This window comes from Lepidochelys kempii, chromosome 3, assembly GCF_965140265.1.
Source record: "Lepidochelys kempii isolate rLepKem1 chromosome 3, rLepKem1.hap2, whole genome shotgun sequence".
Lineage (NCBI taxonomy): Eukaryota > Metazoa > Chordata > Testudines > Cheloniidae > Lepidochelys > Lepidochelys kempii.
In genome coordinates this window covers 121,473,377-121,491,608 of record NC_133258.1, presented here as the reverse complement: position 1 = coordinate 121,491,608, position 18,232 = coordinate 121,473,377, and the positions used below count along the sequence as shown (strand labels likewise).

General features: G+C 42.5%; 2 protein-coding genes across 14 annotated transcripts in view; one reads left to right on the top strand and one right to left on the bottom strand.

Moving 5' to 3' along the window:
• Window positions 1-5,105, top strand: part of AGPAT4 (1-acylglycerol-3-phosphate O-acyltransferase 4) — a 154,280-nt gene extending 149,175 nt beyond the window's left edge. For 6 of the 9 annotated variants that reach the window (XR_012158120.1, XR_012158118.1, XR_012158117.1 and 3 more), the window contains one exon: window positions 3,203-3,254. Coding sequence is in view for 3 of the 9 variants with exons in the window: in XM_073337852.1 (XP_073193953.1) it covers window positions 3,203-3,294 (92 nt within the window). In the remaining 6 variants the exon portion in view is untranslated. Of the gene's footprint in view, window positions 1-1,112; window positions 1,184-3,202 lie in introns of all 9 variants that reach the window. The other 3 variants (XM_073337852.1, XM_073337853.1, XM_073337851.1) reach the window with 2 other exon arrangements.
• Window positions 5,106-7,629: 2,524 nt separating this feature from the next.
• Window positions 7,630-18,232, bottom strand: part of MAP3K4 (mitogen-activated protein kinase kinase kinase 4) — a 144,482-nt gene continuing 133,879 nt past the window's right edge. For all 5 annotated transcript variants that reach the window (XM_073337845.1, XM_073337847.1, XM_073337846.1 and 2 more), the window contains 4 exons: window positions 13,517-13,639; window positions 12,023-12,129; window positions 9,377-9,556; window positions 7,630-8,160 (listed from right to left, as the gene is read on the bottom strand). In XM_073337845.1, the coding sequence (XP_073193946.1) occupies window positions 8,140-8,160; window positions 9,377-9,556; window positions 12,023-12,129; window positions 13,517-13,639 (431 nt within the window). In that variant the 3' untranslated portion in view covers window positions 7,630-8,139. The remainder of the gene's footprint in view (window positions 8,161-9,376; window positions 9,557-12,022; window positions 12,130-13,516; window positions 13,640-18,232) is intronic.

Here is an 18,232-nt window from a genome sequence, read left to right as displayed (position 1 = left end):
GCTGGCTGGTTCGGGATAGGTTGGTAGTGTTGAGCTTTTCATCAGAGAAGCCTTTTCCCCCTTGCGGTGATGCTTCTCATAGGCTTCGTGCTATACGTTTGCCACCAACTGTGCTTTTCAGTAAAAACAAAACAACCCTTGCTTGGAGGTTCATATTCTGATATGAGAGGAACTAATTAAATGCACAGGCACCTGCTAATGATTTGCCTTTGAATGATCTTAATCAGGGGAGGTGTCCAGAGAAGATTCCAGCTGAATAACAGTGCATAAATCCCAAGAAAAAGGGATTTGCAAACAACTGCATGGATGCTGGAGAGGGGAAATGGAATCATATTTGTCATTCTGGAAGTAGGAGTTTGAGCATTTCCTCCTGCAAAGTATCTGCAGGAGCAGGCCAAGGGTGAGGACTCCCCTGTTGGAGCTTGTCCCTAGTCTTTTCAACGGGAGGAGGAGCTTGTGTGACCATGTAAAGGCTGGGTTGAATTGCCATCCCTGTGCTTGGGGAGCGGGAGCCAGGGGGAATAAGGTTATTAATCAGTTGACAATTTGACAGTAGGTCAAAAATAAACTTGTGCTTCTTCCTGTTATAAACCATCTAGGGAATTTCTGACCAATATGTCCAGTTTTCTAAGACCCTGATCTTATCCCCACGGAGGCAAATAGCAAAACTCCCCTCTAGGTCAGTGATCCAGGAGCAGGAGCTTGTTAATGATGTAACTGCACACTCCTTTCCAAGAGACAAAGTGAAGTCTAACGTTTGTATTCAATACCTCCCTAGTAATGCATATCCCATCATAATTTCGGATGGGACATTTCCAGGGCCCTGTATCAAGAACCTTTAACCTGTTCTGCAAATGCTTTCCTTTCACTGCACTGTGTAGGACACTGGGAGGTTTTCTTTACACCTGGCTGGCATGTTGTGACAGTGGGGGAGATGTGATACCTGTATCAAATGGCTCATTTATCACTCCAGTAAAGGGAAACATCCCCCATGAGAAAGTCCATTGTGTTGTAAGAGGGGAAATCACTTTTTAAAGCTGGTGTTGATTAAAGTAACATGGGAAAGTTTCCTCAGCTTCTGTTTTTCTTGGTTGATTTGACTGCTGCTGCAGCATCTGATGGGACCAACCCTGAGAAGGCCTCCTATTGACTTTGGGCCCTTTAAACACAACTGTTAGATTAAGTATGACTGCTTTTCTTTTATATTCTGAGATAATGGGCCACTTGCTCTATGCCCAAGGGTGCCCCAGTACTGGCCATGATCTGATACAAAGCACTTGAGAGTCTGGCCTCTGCTACCATGTGCAGGATGTTTAGACTTGGGGAATTTGTTCAATGTTTGTTAATTCTTCTGGTGAAATACATAAAACGATGATAGAAAAATAATGGATACAAAGAATGTGCAGGGGCTTCCCCCTTCACTCTCAGCCAAAACCACAACAGGGGCTGGGCTTTTCAAAAAATCAGTAGGAATAGTTTCATGATTGCAGTAGGCTTTGGATCAGGCTCCAAGGGCTGTGCACGGAGACTTGTGCTCCTATGGCACTTGAGCGTTAGCCACCGAGATATCTTTATGAAGCTTGCCCTTTTATAGGCAGGTTCCCCTTTCTACAATGAGCTATAGGATGTAGTGATCACATCTGAAAATCTTTTCAATGCAGCCTTTGATAACCTATCAGTCTACAAGGGATACCCAGAGAACACCACACAGTCAAGAGCAATGTTAGCTGAAAAAAGTAAGGTATTTAGCAAAGTTACCCCAGTGTGCTTATTATTGAGTGTGAGGGAATGAGGGTTTCCAATGCACTTTAAATAAGTCTAAAGAACGAGCACCTTAGAGAATAACAAATTTATTTGAGCATAAGCTTTTGTGGGCTAAAACCCACTTCATCAGATGCATACAGTGTAAAATACAGTAGGAAGACAGATATATATACACACACACACACAAGAACATGAAAAAATGGGTGTTGCCATACCAACTAGATCAAGAGTAATTAGTTAAGGAGAGCTATTATCAGCAGGAGGAAAAAAAAACTTTTGGCCAAACCGGACAGTCTCTACATAAAAGAATAAATGAACACAAATCTGATGTCAAACATTCAAAAACCAGTTTGAGAACACTTCAATCTCTCTGGTCACTCGATTACAGACCTAAAAGTCACCATACTACAACAACAAAACTTCAAAAACAGACTCCAAAGAGAAACTGCTGAATTGGAATTAATTTGCAAACTGGACACCATTTAAATTAGCTTTGAATAAAGACTGGGAGTGGATGTGTCATTACACAAAGTAAAACTATTTCCCCATGTTTATTTTTCCCCTACTGTTACTCACACCTTCTTGTCAACTGTTGGAAATGGGCCATCCTGATTCACACTACAAAGGTTTTTTTTTTTTCTCCTGCTGATAATAGCCCACCTTAACTGATCACTCTCATTACAGTGTGTATGGCAACACCCATTTTTTTCATGTTCTGTGTGTAGATATATCTTCCTACTGTATTTTCCACTGCACGCATCCAGTGAAGTGGGTTGTAGCCAACAAAAGCTTATGCTCATATAAATTGGTTAGTCTCTAAGGTGCCACAAGTCCTCCTTTTCTTTTTGCGGATACAGACTAACACGGCTACCACTCTGAAACCTGTTTAAACAAGTCTGTTCACTTTTTGTGAGAAATGAAATTCCTTTTTAGTTCAAATATTGCAAATGGATCATATTAATACACTCGCTCCTTCAAATGCAGAACGTTGAAGCTGACATTGGACTTTAACTAGTGAAATGTGGTTAGTTCTTAGCACATTCGTAACTGTGGCGCTCATTAGTGCAGGAACAGCAGTAGTGTATTTATGCAAAAGCATATAAAGTGTCTTATGGACTGAAGCATGTCCAGTGTTTGCAAGGGCTGGGTTCTATTTCCACAGCTCCTGCTGAACTGTTGTCTTCCCTTGGGCATGTCACTGCATGTTTCTGGCTCTGATTTCCTGTCTGTGAAATAGGGTTAATAGTTACCTTCCTTTGTAAAGCACAGAGATCTATGGATTAAAAAGTGCTTTATAATTACTATTGTCAACAAGGTAATACAGCAAGTCTCATGTTACCACCACTAGCCTTTTAAAACCTCTTCTGTGTGGCTTACATGGTAATCGCTACCTGGTGGCAGTCAAGTTTTACGTAATTTTTTTCTTCTTTCGCTACAGCTTCTGTTGGTGTCCGATGGATGATAGGGGTGACTGAAATTAACAAGGGCTCTACCTATGGCAACAATGACAACAAGCAGAAACAAATGTAATATCTCCAGAGACTGCTTCAATCCAGAGGGAACAAATGCAACTTCTGAAACTCTTTACTTGCATATCATGCTCCTTCAAGTGAGGGTGGGGGTGAGCGTAACTGAATTTGTGCTCCCATTTTGTTTCCTTGGAGCTGGGGCTAGATTTCAGACTCGCTGAAAGGTGTTCTGCATCTCACCTCTCCAAAACAGGTTGGCCTTTGTTTGTTGGTTTTCATATGAAGTGTCTTACATTTGCAAGAAAAAAAAATCTAGTGTGATATAAGTGGTTGACTGTTCGGGGATACAGGTTTTTCTTGACATGCTGTCAGGAATGGATCATAAATGGTGGTATGAGAAAATTAAAATGGAAATTTTGTATGTCTAGATCATGTTATCAATTTAATGACCATAATCTGTTGTTTCAATATACTCTGCTCAATTAAAGAAATGACAAATTGAACCAAGCCCCCTGCAGAAAACAGGTCTTAGCAGAGCTATTCCAATATTGGTCCTAATTGTACAATGAGATCCACTCAGTCCCTGCACCTATTAACTTGAATGGGATGGAGTATGAGGGTCTGTCCCTCCAGCTCAAACTGCAAGAGTAGGGTCTTTGTGATGTAACTGGTAGTAGAATTTGACCCAGTGAATTTTGAACAGAGCCGTGGTGTTGAGACATGACAAATGTACCTACCACACCACCATTCCTTACAATTACTAAGCAGTTTTGGATTAACTTCAGGGCACTGATGTATGCAATGCTTAGACTGAATGCTGTTTACATTTTGGGAGAAGTAATAAGATCATTTTTAGCTTACAAAATACTTATACATATGGGCCTTCATACAGTGGTAGGAAAGAAAAGCAGCTGTATGTCCTTCAACAAAACAAGGTTGGGGAATCATTTGCTTTTGTCTCTTCTGAGAAATAACTACACTTTGCCTCAGAGGGTGCAGCTTAAGATAACTTGAAGCTAGATGATTTCCTTAGGTGTTAATTTTTTCCGGGCATGCCTTCCAGTTCACAGTCCTACGGAGTTGATCTAGTTTCCAGTGACAAAACCTTACAGCCTGTAGCGATTCCAGTCCCTTGCCCTGTGGAAAGAATTCTGTCCTTCATTAAGCTAGGCTTGTTTCTATATCCTAGCTCTGCTGCCTTTGTGGCCTCTTGGTTTTTAAACATCATAACCTGTGGAAATCGCCTCCTTTAAAAAGTTTTTTGTAACCAGTGAATTACCTGAAGGTCACTTGTTCTTCTCCTAGATTTTGGTGTAGTGCATTTCACCAAGCCACAGCTTCCATCTGTATTTGAGAATTTAGTGAAAGCTTCTCAAGCAGGTTTATTTGTACCAGCTAAGAGTGCAGTGGGATACTCAAAGAAACAGGGCTAACAGTGCAAAGAAATCCATGAACAAGGTATTTGCTGTTCAGTAGTTGAAATATTACTTGAGATGAATATTTCTAACTTAATAAGAGGGCAGGTAGTGCTATTTTTTAGTAGAGGGGCAGTTGCAAGGAATGGGTTTGAAACTCATGGCTGTTAGTCTGAAGGAAGGAGTCTGAGGCAGATTGATTTTGCTGGTATCTAATTGCTGAGACTTCAGGGTTTCCTGCCCACACAGCCTTAACTAGCTCTTAGTGGGAAAGGGTCTTTTAAACTCACTGCTAAGGCTAGCCTATTCCTTCCAGATTCTCAATATTCAGTGAAATGAAGGTGAACTTTAGGTGAACAAAGACGACATGACTGCAGGCTTCCTTTGGCCTTTTCTACATTATAGAATGGAGTAACTAACTTTCTTGGAGATGCTTTTGCCACAGTACGTTAGAGGAGGAGAACAGAACTAACTGGAACGCTCCACCAAGGGAGAAACACAGCCCAATACAGTACTGTACAGAAACCCCTTAGGGGATGGCTTGACATGAAGGGGACTGCTGCCACCACCACCCATAATCCTGCACAGCCTGTCCCTGTCATTTTGAAAGTGAAGGCAGGGAGGGAAAACTCTGTTTAAGCCATTTTACTGGTGCAGATAAAGTGTATGGTTTGGTAAAGTAGGGGGAGGGTCTTTTTCAAGTGGGGCTCACTGCTGAACAGCAAATGTGTATTAGTTCAGAGGCACACATCCCTTTGTATTTATTTTAATGTTAATGTGAAAATGCTTATGTAATTGTGGAGTGTTTCTTCATACATATCAATTATTCTGAGTGAGAGAATTAAAATAGATTAGATTAGGCTAAAGCACTTAAATCTGTCTCTTTCATTCCATGCACTCCCAGAAGTCCCATTGCTTTAACTGGGAATTTTAGATGCACAAGGAATGTAGGATTGGACCTTCCAAAACTCTACATAAATTTTAAGTGATTATCCTGCCCTTGCTGCTGAAATCAGCATTGTACCTCTTGTGGCTTTGCTGGAATGCCTGTAAAAGGTACTTGCCAAAATTAAAAAGTCTGGTTTATTGTATTAAAAGAATGACATTTTGTCTTGTTAGACATCAGTGTTCACTTCCCCTCCCCTGAGCAACTTATGTTTTACAACTGCCTTAACAAAAGTAGTCTTAAGTTTGTTTATACAGAAAAATAAAGAGTTAGAGTGCAAAACTTGTCTTTGAAATGCAAGGAATTTTTAATGCAACTGATACCAAACACACTCTAGCTGAGGGTTGCTTCAACAGTCTGGGAAGGAAAATGTGAAGGCTGTTAAAGTGAAGCGAAATAAATTTTCTTTTGTTTGTGTTTTTCAAAACACCTCTATGAGCTTCAGGGGGGTAGTGTGACTTTATAGGCTGGCCCATTGTTTGGTGATGTTTGAGGGTGTCTTCACTGATGTTTCAGTACAGCTGTGGACACTGCACCATTGGCCTGTTTAAAAGGTATATGTTTAGAGTTGATTGGCAAATGTGGAGGGTTTTTTTTATTAGGTTTTAGCCACAACTGGCTTTTCTGGGCTAAAGAGCAGATTAAAGAATGTAAAACTCTACCTCCTGTGTCACCCTCAAGGAAGCAGAGCAGCCAAAATGTGAACTTCCCGTAGCCCTAGTTGGTTGTGGAGAAATGTTTCAAAACTATGTTAGGAAAATCTTTGAGGAGGTCTTTTTCAGGTGACAGCTGTTGACTACCCTCAGATGCAACAGACTTGTAAAATGTCCGCTCTCTATATTGGATCCTAGTGCATCTGGATCTTTCTTCCCTTTTGTCATTTATATGCAGTCTTGCCTGAGTAATGTACTGTGTCATGAGACCCTACATAATTTTCTGCAGTCGTGCTTTTTTTTTTAAAAATTAATTATTCACACTTCTGGTTATGCAGCATCACCAAAGCTCAAATCCTCCACTGGAAGTATCCAGCTCTCAGCCCTACAGGAGGGTTGACATGAACAGCTTGCAAAAACTGCACTGTTGTCAAATTAAACTACACATCTGTGTTAATCTCCCTAAATAGGGAAACTAGACACGAACAATCAAGGGATGACTACATCATTCACTTGTTTCACCACTTGACCAGCGAGATACACTGTTGCACACCGTACCTTGCTGTGTTGACTTTGTTTTCCTAACATTGATCAGCATTCTATATTTCTTGCTGGCAGTCACAAGTATGTTCTGAAATTCAATGCAAACGAGGAGTTGGTTGGTGTATCTTACACTAAGCAGGGCCTAACATCAGTGGTCTTCTAAATATGTTAGATGGCAGCAAGCCTTCATATGTGATGAAGGCTGTTCGACTATCAGGATCTGTGGATACACTCAGGGGGAGATGTTGCTGCCTCTGGGAAGATTAGCCAGAGGCGGTATAAGAAGTCAAAAATTAGGTGATCACTGACATTTCAGAGACCCATACGTATATCAGGAGGTGGTACGCTACTTTTTAAGAGCACAGAAAGAAAATCCAGGACCTCCTGAATGAAAGGAAATGCCCCACATTCTGGTAAAAGATTGCTCTTGTGTTCCACACTACTGAGTTCTAAGGTTTTAAAAAGTACTTGTAGGAACCCCACCCATGTAATCTGTGCCAAAAGCTCTAGTGATTTTTTCCTCACTGCAGATGCTGTGTACTTGCAAAAATGCATTGGCCATATTGAACACAGCTGTAAGCACTGAACAGTTCATACTTCCTTCACAAGCAGCATGAGGGGTAAAAACCTTAACTTCTCTTGCTTGCATGTTGATGAACTCAACAGGCATTTGTAAGAGTAACTGATCCAGAAGAACTCACTGGCACAGAAGGCTGTGATTTTAGTCCATGCTTTGTTGCTTCTCAAATGCTTCAGGATGGATGTTTTATCCCAGAATGTCTTGGGTTTGTTATACATATTGGCATCTTCAACCATGGAGAGAGAACTGCACAAAAAACTTCCTAAAATAAACCATTTATTGAGAAAAACTTTTTTTGTAATTTCATTAATCAGCCTTTTGCATAACAAATCTGAAGCTGGGCAAAAAAACAGAGTAAAAGTTCACAGTCAGTGCACTCAAACGGGAGATTTAAAAAACAAGGTCCAGAACGCCTGATAACACTACAACTTTTTTCGAACCTAGAAAGTCCAAAAATACTACATATTAACATTACAGTTCTCACTTAAATGAGAAACATTTAAAGAAAGAACAACAAAAAGGTAATGGTCCATATACAGTAGTAATGGCACTTTCACTGAAACATGCAGACACTGTCACATGAGCAACATGTGCCAAGTAAAACATACAGGAGCAGCAGTAAAAGTGACGCTTGTCACTTGTGCAGTCTTCAGTCATGGTAAGTTTAAATTTTATACTGTTTCTTAGCACAGTCTTTATGTAAATATTACATACAGTAGTGATTAGCAGATACTTCGCCAGAGTACAAGTGGCCACATATTGAGTAACTTCATTCTTCATCTGTGCAAACCTGTGAAAGGAGGACACAAGACACTGTCAGCAATTAAAATGAGTCTAATTTGTACAGCCTGCAGTAAAGAAATCACCTCTTCTTCCCACTCACCAAGTGGACAGCGTTTTTACAGTTTAACTCCCTCTTTTTTCATCACACTCATTGACAATATTATGATACAAGCTAATGCCTCTGTATGCTATCCCTACCCATCAAAAAAACTTTCCCGTGAATAATAGTGCTTTCTGCTGACGTGACTGATCCGATATCATTACTCTAATTCCGGTAAGACGAACGCTCTTCTTGAAGCATTGCTGGCTACACGGAGTAACACCAAGGGAAAGCAGCCGGAGTGTGTGGATTATGCATAGTTGACTTTGTTGTCTGAATTAGCTTAAACAATCTTGCAGTGGCTGAGGGGGACAGATGGCCTGCTTTGTCTTTTTTCTAATACATTTTAAATTGTACATTAAAAGATCTTTAAATAATGAAAAAAGTTTAACATTTATATAAGCTGTTCCAATCTTTGAAGAACCAAACAAAATCTACATCCCACTGAACAACATAGGCTTTGAAATGGACAGAGCACTTTCATTTCAGGTGCCTGAAAACCAATACCAACCCCTCGAAAAAACAAAACAAAACTAGAAAGTAGTCATTAAATAAAACTTAAACCCTGTCACACATAGTTCTCTGGCATAAAAAAGTTGAAATTGCTAGGGAATGGACTGTCATCTATGCAATACTCAAGTCATTGTAAATGTGCTCTCTAAAGTTTTAGGTCTGACTCCCATTAACAGCCCAGCTGGTACTACCACTAAATTCTCACTAGAGGTTTTTAAAATTTAAAGATAGGTGTCAAGGTTGCTTTATTCTGTGTTTAAGTTACATATGTACATAGTAACAGCCCTTAAAACTCAATGATGAAAGTGTACTAGAAGATGTACAGAGACACCAGTGCAAGTTTGCTGCAGCCACACTCCTTTAAGCAGGTAATGTACCAACCTAAGTTATTAGCTATGAAAATAACTGAAGATCTTTTCATTCAGATATCTGATAGTGAAAATATTAAGCCAATACTATGCAGAACACAAAAAGTAACAAATTTTAAAACACACATGGTTTGCAGGCACTATCAGGAGACGACGCCCTACAGTTGTACATGCATTCAATGAAGTTACATCTCTCTCATTCCTATCTACTACGATCCTGACACTAAATCAACTTGACAAACCTTGACAAATGGATGATCAAGGAGCTGGCTAGCTGTCCATCTCATCTTTGGATCACTTTCCAGGCAGTGAGAAAGGAAGTCTTTTCCTTCTGGGCTTACCCTTTCAGGTATAGGAGGCTTATGACCCATCCCCACTTTATACATGATCTGAAAGTTGTGCTCATATTCATGCCAGGGTCTCTGCAACAAATAATAGAATTGCTGAATGCAAGCTTCGGTAAATTGGTCTGTTTGTTAGCCAATAGTGAAGGGAGCATATATTTCTCTAGCTCCAGAAATCTACTAAAAACCCCAGTGCTCGTGGACTTGAATTGCGCATTGTGGGTCTAAAGCCTTTAAAACAAACTGCTAAGAACACAGTAGGCCTCGGATGAACACGTGCAGCTCATTTTCAGACAATTCATGGATGCCAGTTGTGTTGCTTAATGCACTACTGGAAGGTGTCCAGATATTACAGTGATGAACGCTAAATTCTGTCCTCAGACTTTGCATTGTGTCAAAGTGAGCAACCAAAAGAAAGTCGTATCATTTAGAGCCACACTTCTATGCCCAAGCTGTGCTTAAACAGAGCAACTGCTGATGCCTAGGAAGTAAGAAAGACAAAAAGAAAAGGAGTACTTGTGGCACCTTAGAGACTAACCAATTTATTTGAGCATGAGCTTTCGTGAGCTACAGCTCACTTCATCAGATGTTTACCGTGGAAACTGCAGCAGACTTTATATACACACAGAAATCATGAAACAATACCTCCTCCCACCCCACTGTCCTGCTGGTAATAGCTTATCTAAAGGTTTCAGAGTAACAGCCGTGTTAGTCTGTATTCGCAAAAATTCACATCTGAAGAAGTGAGCTGTAGCTCACGAAAGCTTATGCTCTAATAAATTGGTTAGTCTCTAAGGTGCCACAAGTCCTCCTTTTCTTTTAGCTTATCTAAAGTGATCAACAGGTGGGCCATTTCCAGCACAAATCCAGGTTTTCTCACCCTCCACCCCCCCACACAAATTCACTCTCCTGCTGGTGCTAGCCCATCCAAAGTGACAACTCTTTACATAATCAAGTCGGGCTATTTCCTGCATAGATCAAGGTTTTCTCACATCCCCCCCACCCCCATACACACACAAACTCACTCTCCTGCTGGTAATAGCTCATCTAAACTGACCATTCTCCAGGTTTAAATCCAAGTTAAACCAGAACATCTGGGGGGGGGGGGGTAGGAAAAAACAAGAGGAAACAGGCTACCTTGCACACACATGGTTTGCAGGCACTATCAGGAGACGATAGCCTGTTTCCTCTTGTTTTTTCCTACCCCCCCCCCCCCAGATGTTCTGGTTTAACTTGGATTTAAACCTGGAGAATGGTCAGTTTAGATGAGCTATTACCAGCAGGAGAGTGAGTTTGTGTGTGTATGGGGGTGGGGGGGATGTGAGAAAACCTTGATCTATGCAGGAAATAGCCCGACTTGATTATGTAAAGAGTTGTCACTTTGGATGGGCTAGCACCAGCAGGAGAGTGAATTTGTGTGGGGGGGTGGAGGGTGAGAAAACCTGGATTTGTGCTGGAAATGGCCCAACCTGTTGATCACTTTAGATAAGCTATTACCAGCAGGACAGTGGGGTGGGAGGAGGTATTGTTTCATGATTTCTGTGTGTATATAAAGTCTGCTGCAGTTTCCACGGTAAACATCTGATGAAGTGAGCTGTAGCTCACGAAAGCTCATGCTCAAATAAATTGGTTAGTCTCTAAGGTGCCACAAGTACTCCTTTTCTTTTTGCGAATACAGACTAACACGGCTGTTCCTCTGAAACCTGTCAAGAAAGACAAACACGCTTTGACTGGCACTCAGTCTGAAGCAAGCCTAAAATTGTGGAGGGGGAGAGATCGTTATTCTGTATTAAACAGCACACGTCTGGAACAGTAGTACAAGTTTATACAGAACAGAAGACAGACCAGGGGAAGAATGAATAAGAAACAAAGTGGGACACAGGAAACAATCTGCAGTTACATGACAAAATGCCATTTCTAGTGGTCAGAGTAGAGGGCATTTCCTAGTGATTTTATTGTGAAATTCCTGAGAGGTTGAGAATATGGGGAGCGAATGTCACACACAGGTCTTGAAATGATTGCAGGACATAGCTGAATGATGAGACACACCCCAAAAATTACACAGGAGGAAGAGAAAATGTTATGGTCAAGAAGTTATTAAACATTTAGACCCAAGGACCAGAAAGATCTCCCTTGCTCTAGGTCAACAAACAAATGACTGTTCCATCCCCCAAATGTTAATGTATCATAGAGTCACAGGACTGGAAGGGACCCCAAGAGGTCACCTAGTCCAGTCCCCTGCACTCATAGCAGAACTAAGTATTATCTAGACCATCCCGCACAGGTGTTGGGCTAACCTGCTCTTAAAAATCTCCAATGATGGAGATTCCACAACCTCTCTGCAACACCAAGTCAGTCTTAGTCATTGGAAATAAAAAGGTATACAAGTCTGCAAACTTGATTTTTCTTTGGGGAATGCCCGCTAATAAATGAATATCCATTTTACGCTGTTCAACGAGGAGGACTGCACCAGCCTCTTTTACAAATAGCTGAGCCTGTATTATTGAGCATTTAGAACCAATCTGGGATGTGAAATGTTCTTACCTTGCCAGTGACCATCTCTATTACAACACAACCCAGACTCCAGATGTCTGCTGCACGTCCATGCCCTTCTCCTTTAGCTCTAGTAATTACCTCGGGTGCCATGTATGCTTTGAAACAACACATACGGTGGTCTCAATTTATACAACAGAAGGAACAGTATGTATCTAAATAAAGCGATTAAACTGAGCAATCAAATGCTTTTCAATACATCTGCAGTCAATTCCTACTGGTTATTCCCTTCTGTTCTAGGATGTCATTTACTGGCTTCTTGAGTTCTCTGAAATAGTTCAGCATAAATGTTTTTCATCTTCAAGGATAATACTTAACAGGGCTGAAACAGTACATATTTTTCAGTTATTTTCCTTTGCTTAAAAAAAATTTAATACCAATGCAAAAGAATCCTATGCCATTTCCATAAGGGGGCAGAGGAAGGTACCTTCTTAAATAGAAAAAAGGGGACACTCCTGTGAAATGTAGTTACACACTCTTCCTGTGCAGATGCAGTCTTACCTCTCTAGAATTCTGTAACCCAATTAAGCCCAAGTCCTCCAGGTGCACTCAGTGGGAGTTCACACACAAGATTGGGCCCATATTCAGTACACAGAACCAAATTCAGAGCTGATATAATTGGGACTTCTACAGAGTTGCAGCTACTTACCCTTGGTCTTAATCTAGGCTATCTTGTTTAGTCATAACAGGGATGCAAAAAATCAACGTGTCAAGAATAGAAAGTATGACAAAGATATTTGATGTTTATCTAGTCAAAGAGAACAGTACAGCTACGTACACTTTCCACTGAATATGAGTGAGTTTTCAGAAGCTATATACACATCTTTTGTTCCGTTAAACTTTTGTTTGTTGTGCTATACTTTGGGCCTTCCTCTCTCTATACACTCTACCAGTTAAAGTTGCCCCAGGCATCCCTCCCCGATAAGGTCACACCAAGCTCTACTCAAATTTGTCCCCAGCACTGTTTCGACAGAAGTTATGTATCCGCAGAAAGAAAAGGAGTACTTGTGGCACCTTAGAGACTAACAAATTTATTTGAGCATAAGTTTTCATGAGCTACAGCTCACTTCATCATTCCCCCCCTCACTATTTCCCCATGTTTATTCCCCCTTCTCCCCCCACTGTTCCTCACACGTTCTTGTCAACTGCTGGAAATGGCCCACCTTGATTATCACTACAAAATGTCCCCCCCACACATACACACACTCTCCTGCTAGTAATAGCTCACCTTTCCTGATCACTCTTGTTACAGTGTGTATGGTAACACTCATTGTCTCATGTTCTCTGTGTATATAAAATCTCCCCACTGTATTTTCCACTGTATGCATCCGATGAAGTGAGCTGTAGCTCATGAAAGCTTATGCTCTAAATTTGTTAGTCTCTAAGGTACCACAAGTCCTCCTTTTCTTTTTTCGACAGAAGATTTCACTAGTCAGTGCTAAACATGTTCATAACATGTCAGCATTTTAGCACATTCTTCCTCACCTGCAGTCCCCAGAGTACTGTTCACTTCTCCAGGCATTGTCTGTGTGTTGTTCTTTAATTTTACTGAGCAACCAAAGTCTCCCAGCTTAATCAGTCCTGATGAGGTAAGGAAGATATTGGCTCCTGGGAAATGCAAACAAAACAAAACAAAAATTAAACAACTTGTTAAATTTCTGCTTAATTGAGAGATCAGGACATCTCAGCATAGTATGCTAAGACAAATGGCGTATAGTAAGTGATGAATGTGTAATTTGGCAGTACTCCAGAGATGACGCATTCTTCGCACAAACTGGCCTTTTGCTGGGCATCTTCTGTTAACACTGAGCCTAGGCATACCTATGAAGTCCACAGATCAAGTCAGTACGATCCAAGAATTAAATTTCATGACAAAGCAAAACAGAAAGAGTCCAGGGGGGCTAGGTGGCCCACTGGGTTAATTCATCTGTCTTACAAATGTTGGAGACCTGTGTTCTTGTGCCATTTTAGGGCACAAGGAATCTGGGGAGTTTCATTCTAATCTCATGAGGGCGTTGCTCCATATGGCAAAAATCACCACAAAATCTGCCTCCATTGGTAGGCCCAAGACTATCAGTCAGGAATGAGATGCAGCGGCACAGCTGTGTAGGGAAGCCCAGAATGGTCATTTCTACTCAACTTTTTATAAACATTATGAAAAATTCAAACTATTTTTTTAAAAGTGTTCATTCTCTTCTGAACAAAATATTGGGTGTTGACAAGAATGAAACCACCCTCCTAGGAATACAGGAGTCCTGGTCCATTATATTCAATATAAGTACAGAATTCCTTTTGGCAAAGGAACAAGTGCTCCACTCCTTGCATATGTCACAAAATCACATTCACACTCTGTCCCTAGGAGCTATTTTTGGTTGGATTTTTAAGATTTTAACTGATCTAACACTACTTTTAAGAAGCCCTGTCATGGTTAACGGATTCAAAATTGGCTCCATTAAGAATGTGAAGGCAATTAACACTGTAATCCTATGCCTGAAATAGTTATCAGAATGTCAAAATGAGAGCTGCATAATTGGACTGCTGCCAGGTGCTCTGTAAAGTGATTGCTCAAACTCCAGTATTATGGGTTTCCTTGCAAGCAAGGGCTCATACATGCTCATCATGGCATCCCTCACTGTAACCATCTGCTCAGTGCGAGTGAGCTAGATAGGACACTGCAGTATAATCGAACCCTGCTATCTAAAGCACTTGGGTCCCAATTCAATACTATGGCCAACCTGGCTAATGGAGCTTAGACCACTGCGTTATCAGTACGGCCTTACCAAATTCACAGCCATGAAAAACGTGCTACGGACCGTGAAATCAGGTCTTCCCCATGAAATCTAGCTACTGTAGACCAGGCTCCAGCTGCCAGTCCCAGCAAGGCTGGGGAAGGATGGGACTTCCTCTTCCCCTGCACAACCACTCTCTGTGGGAGATCAGACCCATCTCCCAGGACTTCCCCCAGCTGCAGGAAGCTCCGCAGCCCAGAAGTGAAGGTGGCAATCCCATACCACCCTCCCACCCCCACCCCAAGTGCTTTGTGACCCTTCCCGTCCAGGATTACACCACCATGAAATTTCAGATGTAAACATCTGAAACCATGAAATTGACTATTTTTAAAATTCTATGACCAGGAAATTGACCAAAATGGACCATGAAGTTGGTAGGACCCTAGTTATCAGGGATAGTGGAGTTTTGTACCACTACCCCTACCCCACTCCTGATACAGTCCCTTTTCCATTGCCAGAAACGTTGCTTATTTGTAGCGGGTGACTACTCTGCCACTGCCTCATGTAGGAGCTGGAAAGTGAATTTAGTGGACTGGAGAACCTGGCCCTTGGTGACCAGCATTCTTTTCCATTTCAATATTGTGCCAACCCATATGTTTAGAGCAAGCAAGTATAGAAGCAGCAGAACACTATGCAAGTCATGCAAAATCTTGACTAATAGTGAGTAATCAGAATGAAGCTCTCGCTTGGTTGGTGGTGGGTCTCCCAGCAGAGATGCTGAAACCTTAATGCTGTGACTTTAGTGGTGGCTCTTCTTGATGCAAAATGAGTGGCACACATGGATCAACAAAATTGCTCCCTGCAAATGGTATATCCCAGCATTGTCTCAGGTTTATCCACGCTTACCCGCCTCCTATCCACATCACACAAAGATAGTTTTGTGCTCGTCTAGGCACTATGTCCTCCCACCAGCTCCCCACTTTTGCTCTGTATTGCACAGGGGGCAGTGCAGGACCCTTTGTCTCCTGTGTCCTTCTAAAATATTCTCCAACTTCCAGTTAGTGCATTTTAGCTCTTCCACAAAGAAACCCAAGAAACCAGAAAGGAAATGTAAATAGTCCTTAAAATGCTCAGTTTATGGAAAGGGAGTGCAGCCCCATGAAGTTGGGACTCTCCTTCTCACTCAGAGGTTCCTTGACAGCTATCAAAGCATTTAGAAACAAAGTTTAGATATTATTTAAAATAAGGGAGGCAGAGAAGTTATATGCTTAATAACACTAAAAGGAGAAAATGAGTAGCAGGAATAAATTCCATTTATAGGGTTTTTTTGATTCCCAACAGAATCTGTACCTGTTGGGAAAGAATGGTAACTTACCTTACAGTAACTGTGGTTTTTAGCAATGTGTTGTCCACATGTATTGTCCTCTGGCTGCACATGCCCCTTAAGATTGCAGTTTTCTGGCCAGCTGTATCCATTGGGGCCATGTCTATGGGGCGGGGCAGGGCAGGGCCAGCCATCCCTCAGTTCCTTTGCCAATACATAATTCAGGTGTTACCATCTCCATAGTAGCAGGGAAGGCGCATAGGTCATGAAAGATGTGGACAACACATCTCAAAGAACCACAATTACCGTAAGTTACTATTCTTTCTTTTTTGAGGGACTCGTCCATATGTATTCCACTTCTGATGACCCTCAGCAGTGACCTGATGTGTAGGAGGTGAATGCTTGGAGTCTACCCAAACAATGACTGTAAGACAGCTCTGCAAAAACAAGCATGATGCCCCTACAAGGGAATAGTATTCTATAAATGTATGTTATTGATGCCAAGGTAGCTGCCCTTCAAAACTTCAGAGATGGCTACACTTCTCAAAGAAGCCACAGAGGCTGCCTGTTGTAGTAGAAAGACAGCCTGAGATATAAGGTCTTGTATCAGAGGCCTGAACTAAAGTAGTGGTCAAAACTTTGCTGATATAAAGCAAAGTCAGGTTGTGAGCAAGAGGCAGGCCCTGCTCAGAGAATCTAGCAAGAACAGGGCTGACGGTGCAGAAACATACATTCCTAAGGAGTGCTAGGCACAATACTCACGCAAACACATTCCAGAAGGGTAGTACCAGAAAACCCCAATACCAAGTTGATACAAACACATTCCCCCAAAAGAACAGGAACACGCTGACCTCTCTTAAATATAAGTTCAGGATGATGGATAGAGATGTTGTGATCAAACCAACACGTACAAGGTAATGGGTGGTAACAACCCACGTCAGAGGGGCAATACTATCTTGTTTGTATTGCTGTATAAAATGAAGCATCAAAGGAAGTGTCTCTGTCTGGCCAACGGGATAGTGGACAGTCCTGCCACTAACTGAGCCAGTCCATTGGCACGAGCATACACATGTTAGTATTCCTGTAAGCACTGAGCCAGGGCATTAGCACCTTGCTTCGTTGGCAACAAACCTGAGCAAGTTCTTTCGCTGAAACCCGAGTCTGTGGATTTATTGGGCAGTTCAATCAAAGTCTGCTATCTGCACAGACCAGAGCAAACACACGCACACAACCAAACATCTATCAACACCTGTGTTCTAGTCAAATGAGCTCTGACCTGACTTGGGTTGCCAACTTTATACTTGCACAAAACCAAACACCCCTGCTCCGCCCCCGGCTCCGCCCTTCCTCCAAGGCCCTACCCCTTCTTTAAGGTCCCACCCCCCGCTCACTCCATCCCCCATCCCTCTGTCGCTCCCTCTCCCCACCCCTACTCACTTGCTCATTTTCACCAGGCTGGTTCAGGGCATTGGGGTGTGGGAAGTGTGCGGGCTCCGGGGTGGGGCCAGAGATAAGGGGTTTGGAGCGCAGGAGGGGGCTCCAGGCTGGGACAGGGAGTTGAGGTGTGGGGGCTGTGAGGGCTCCAGCTGGGGGTGCAGCCAGGGATGAGGGGTTTGGGGTGCAGAAGGGTGCTCTGGGCTGGGATCGAGGGGTTCAGAGGAAGGGAGGGGGATCAGGGCTTGGGCAGGGGGTTGCAGGCTCCGGGTGGCACTTACCTCAAGCAGCTCCCGGAAGCAACGGCATGTCCCCACTCTGACTCCTATGTGGCGGCACAGCCAGGCGGCTCTGCGTGCTGCCTCATCCACAGGCACCACCCCCACAGCTCCCACTGGCCATGGTTCCCAGCCAATGGGAGCTACATAACTGGTGCTTGGGGCAGGGACAGCATGCGGAGCCCCCTGGCTGCCCCTATATGTAGGAGTGGGAGTGGGGACACGCCGATGCTTCTGGAAGCCACATGGAGCCAAGGCAGGCAGGGAGCCTGCCTTCGCCCCACCATGCAGCCGACCAGACTTTTAGCGGCAAGGGTCCCTTTTTGACCAGGCGATCTGGTTGAAAGCTGGACAGTTGGCAACCCTAGACCTGACTGGGATGGAGTCTAAACTAGGTAGCTGTTAACATAATTTAATACCATCAAAGACCCGTTTA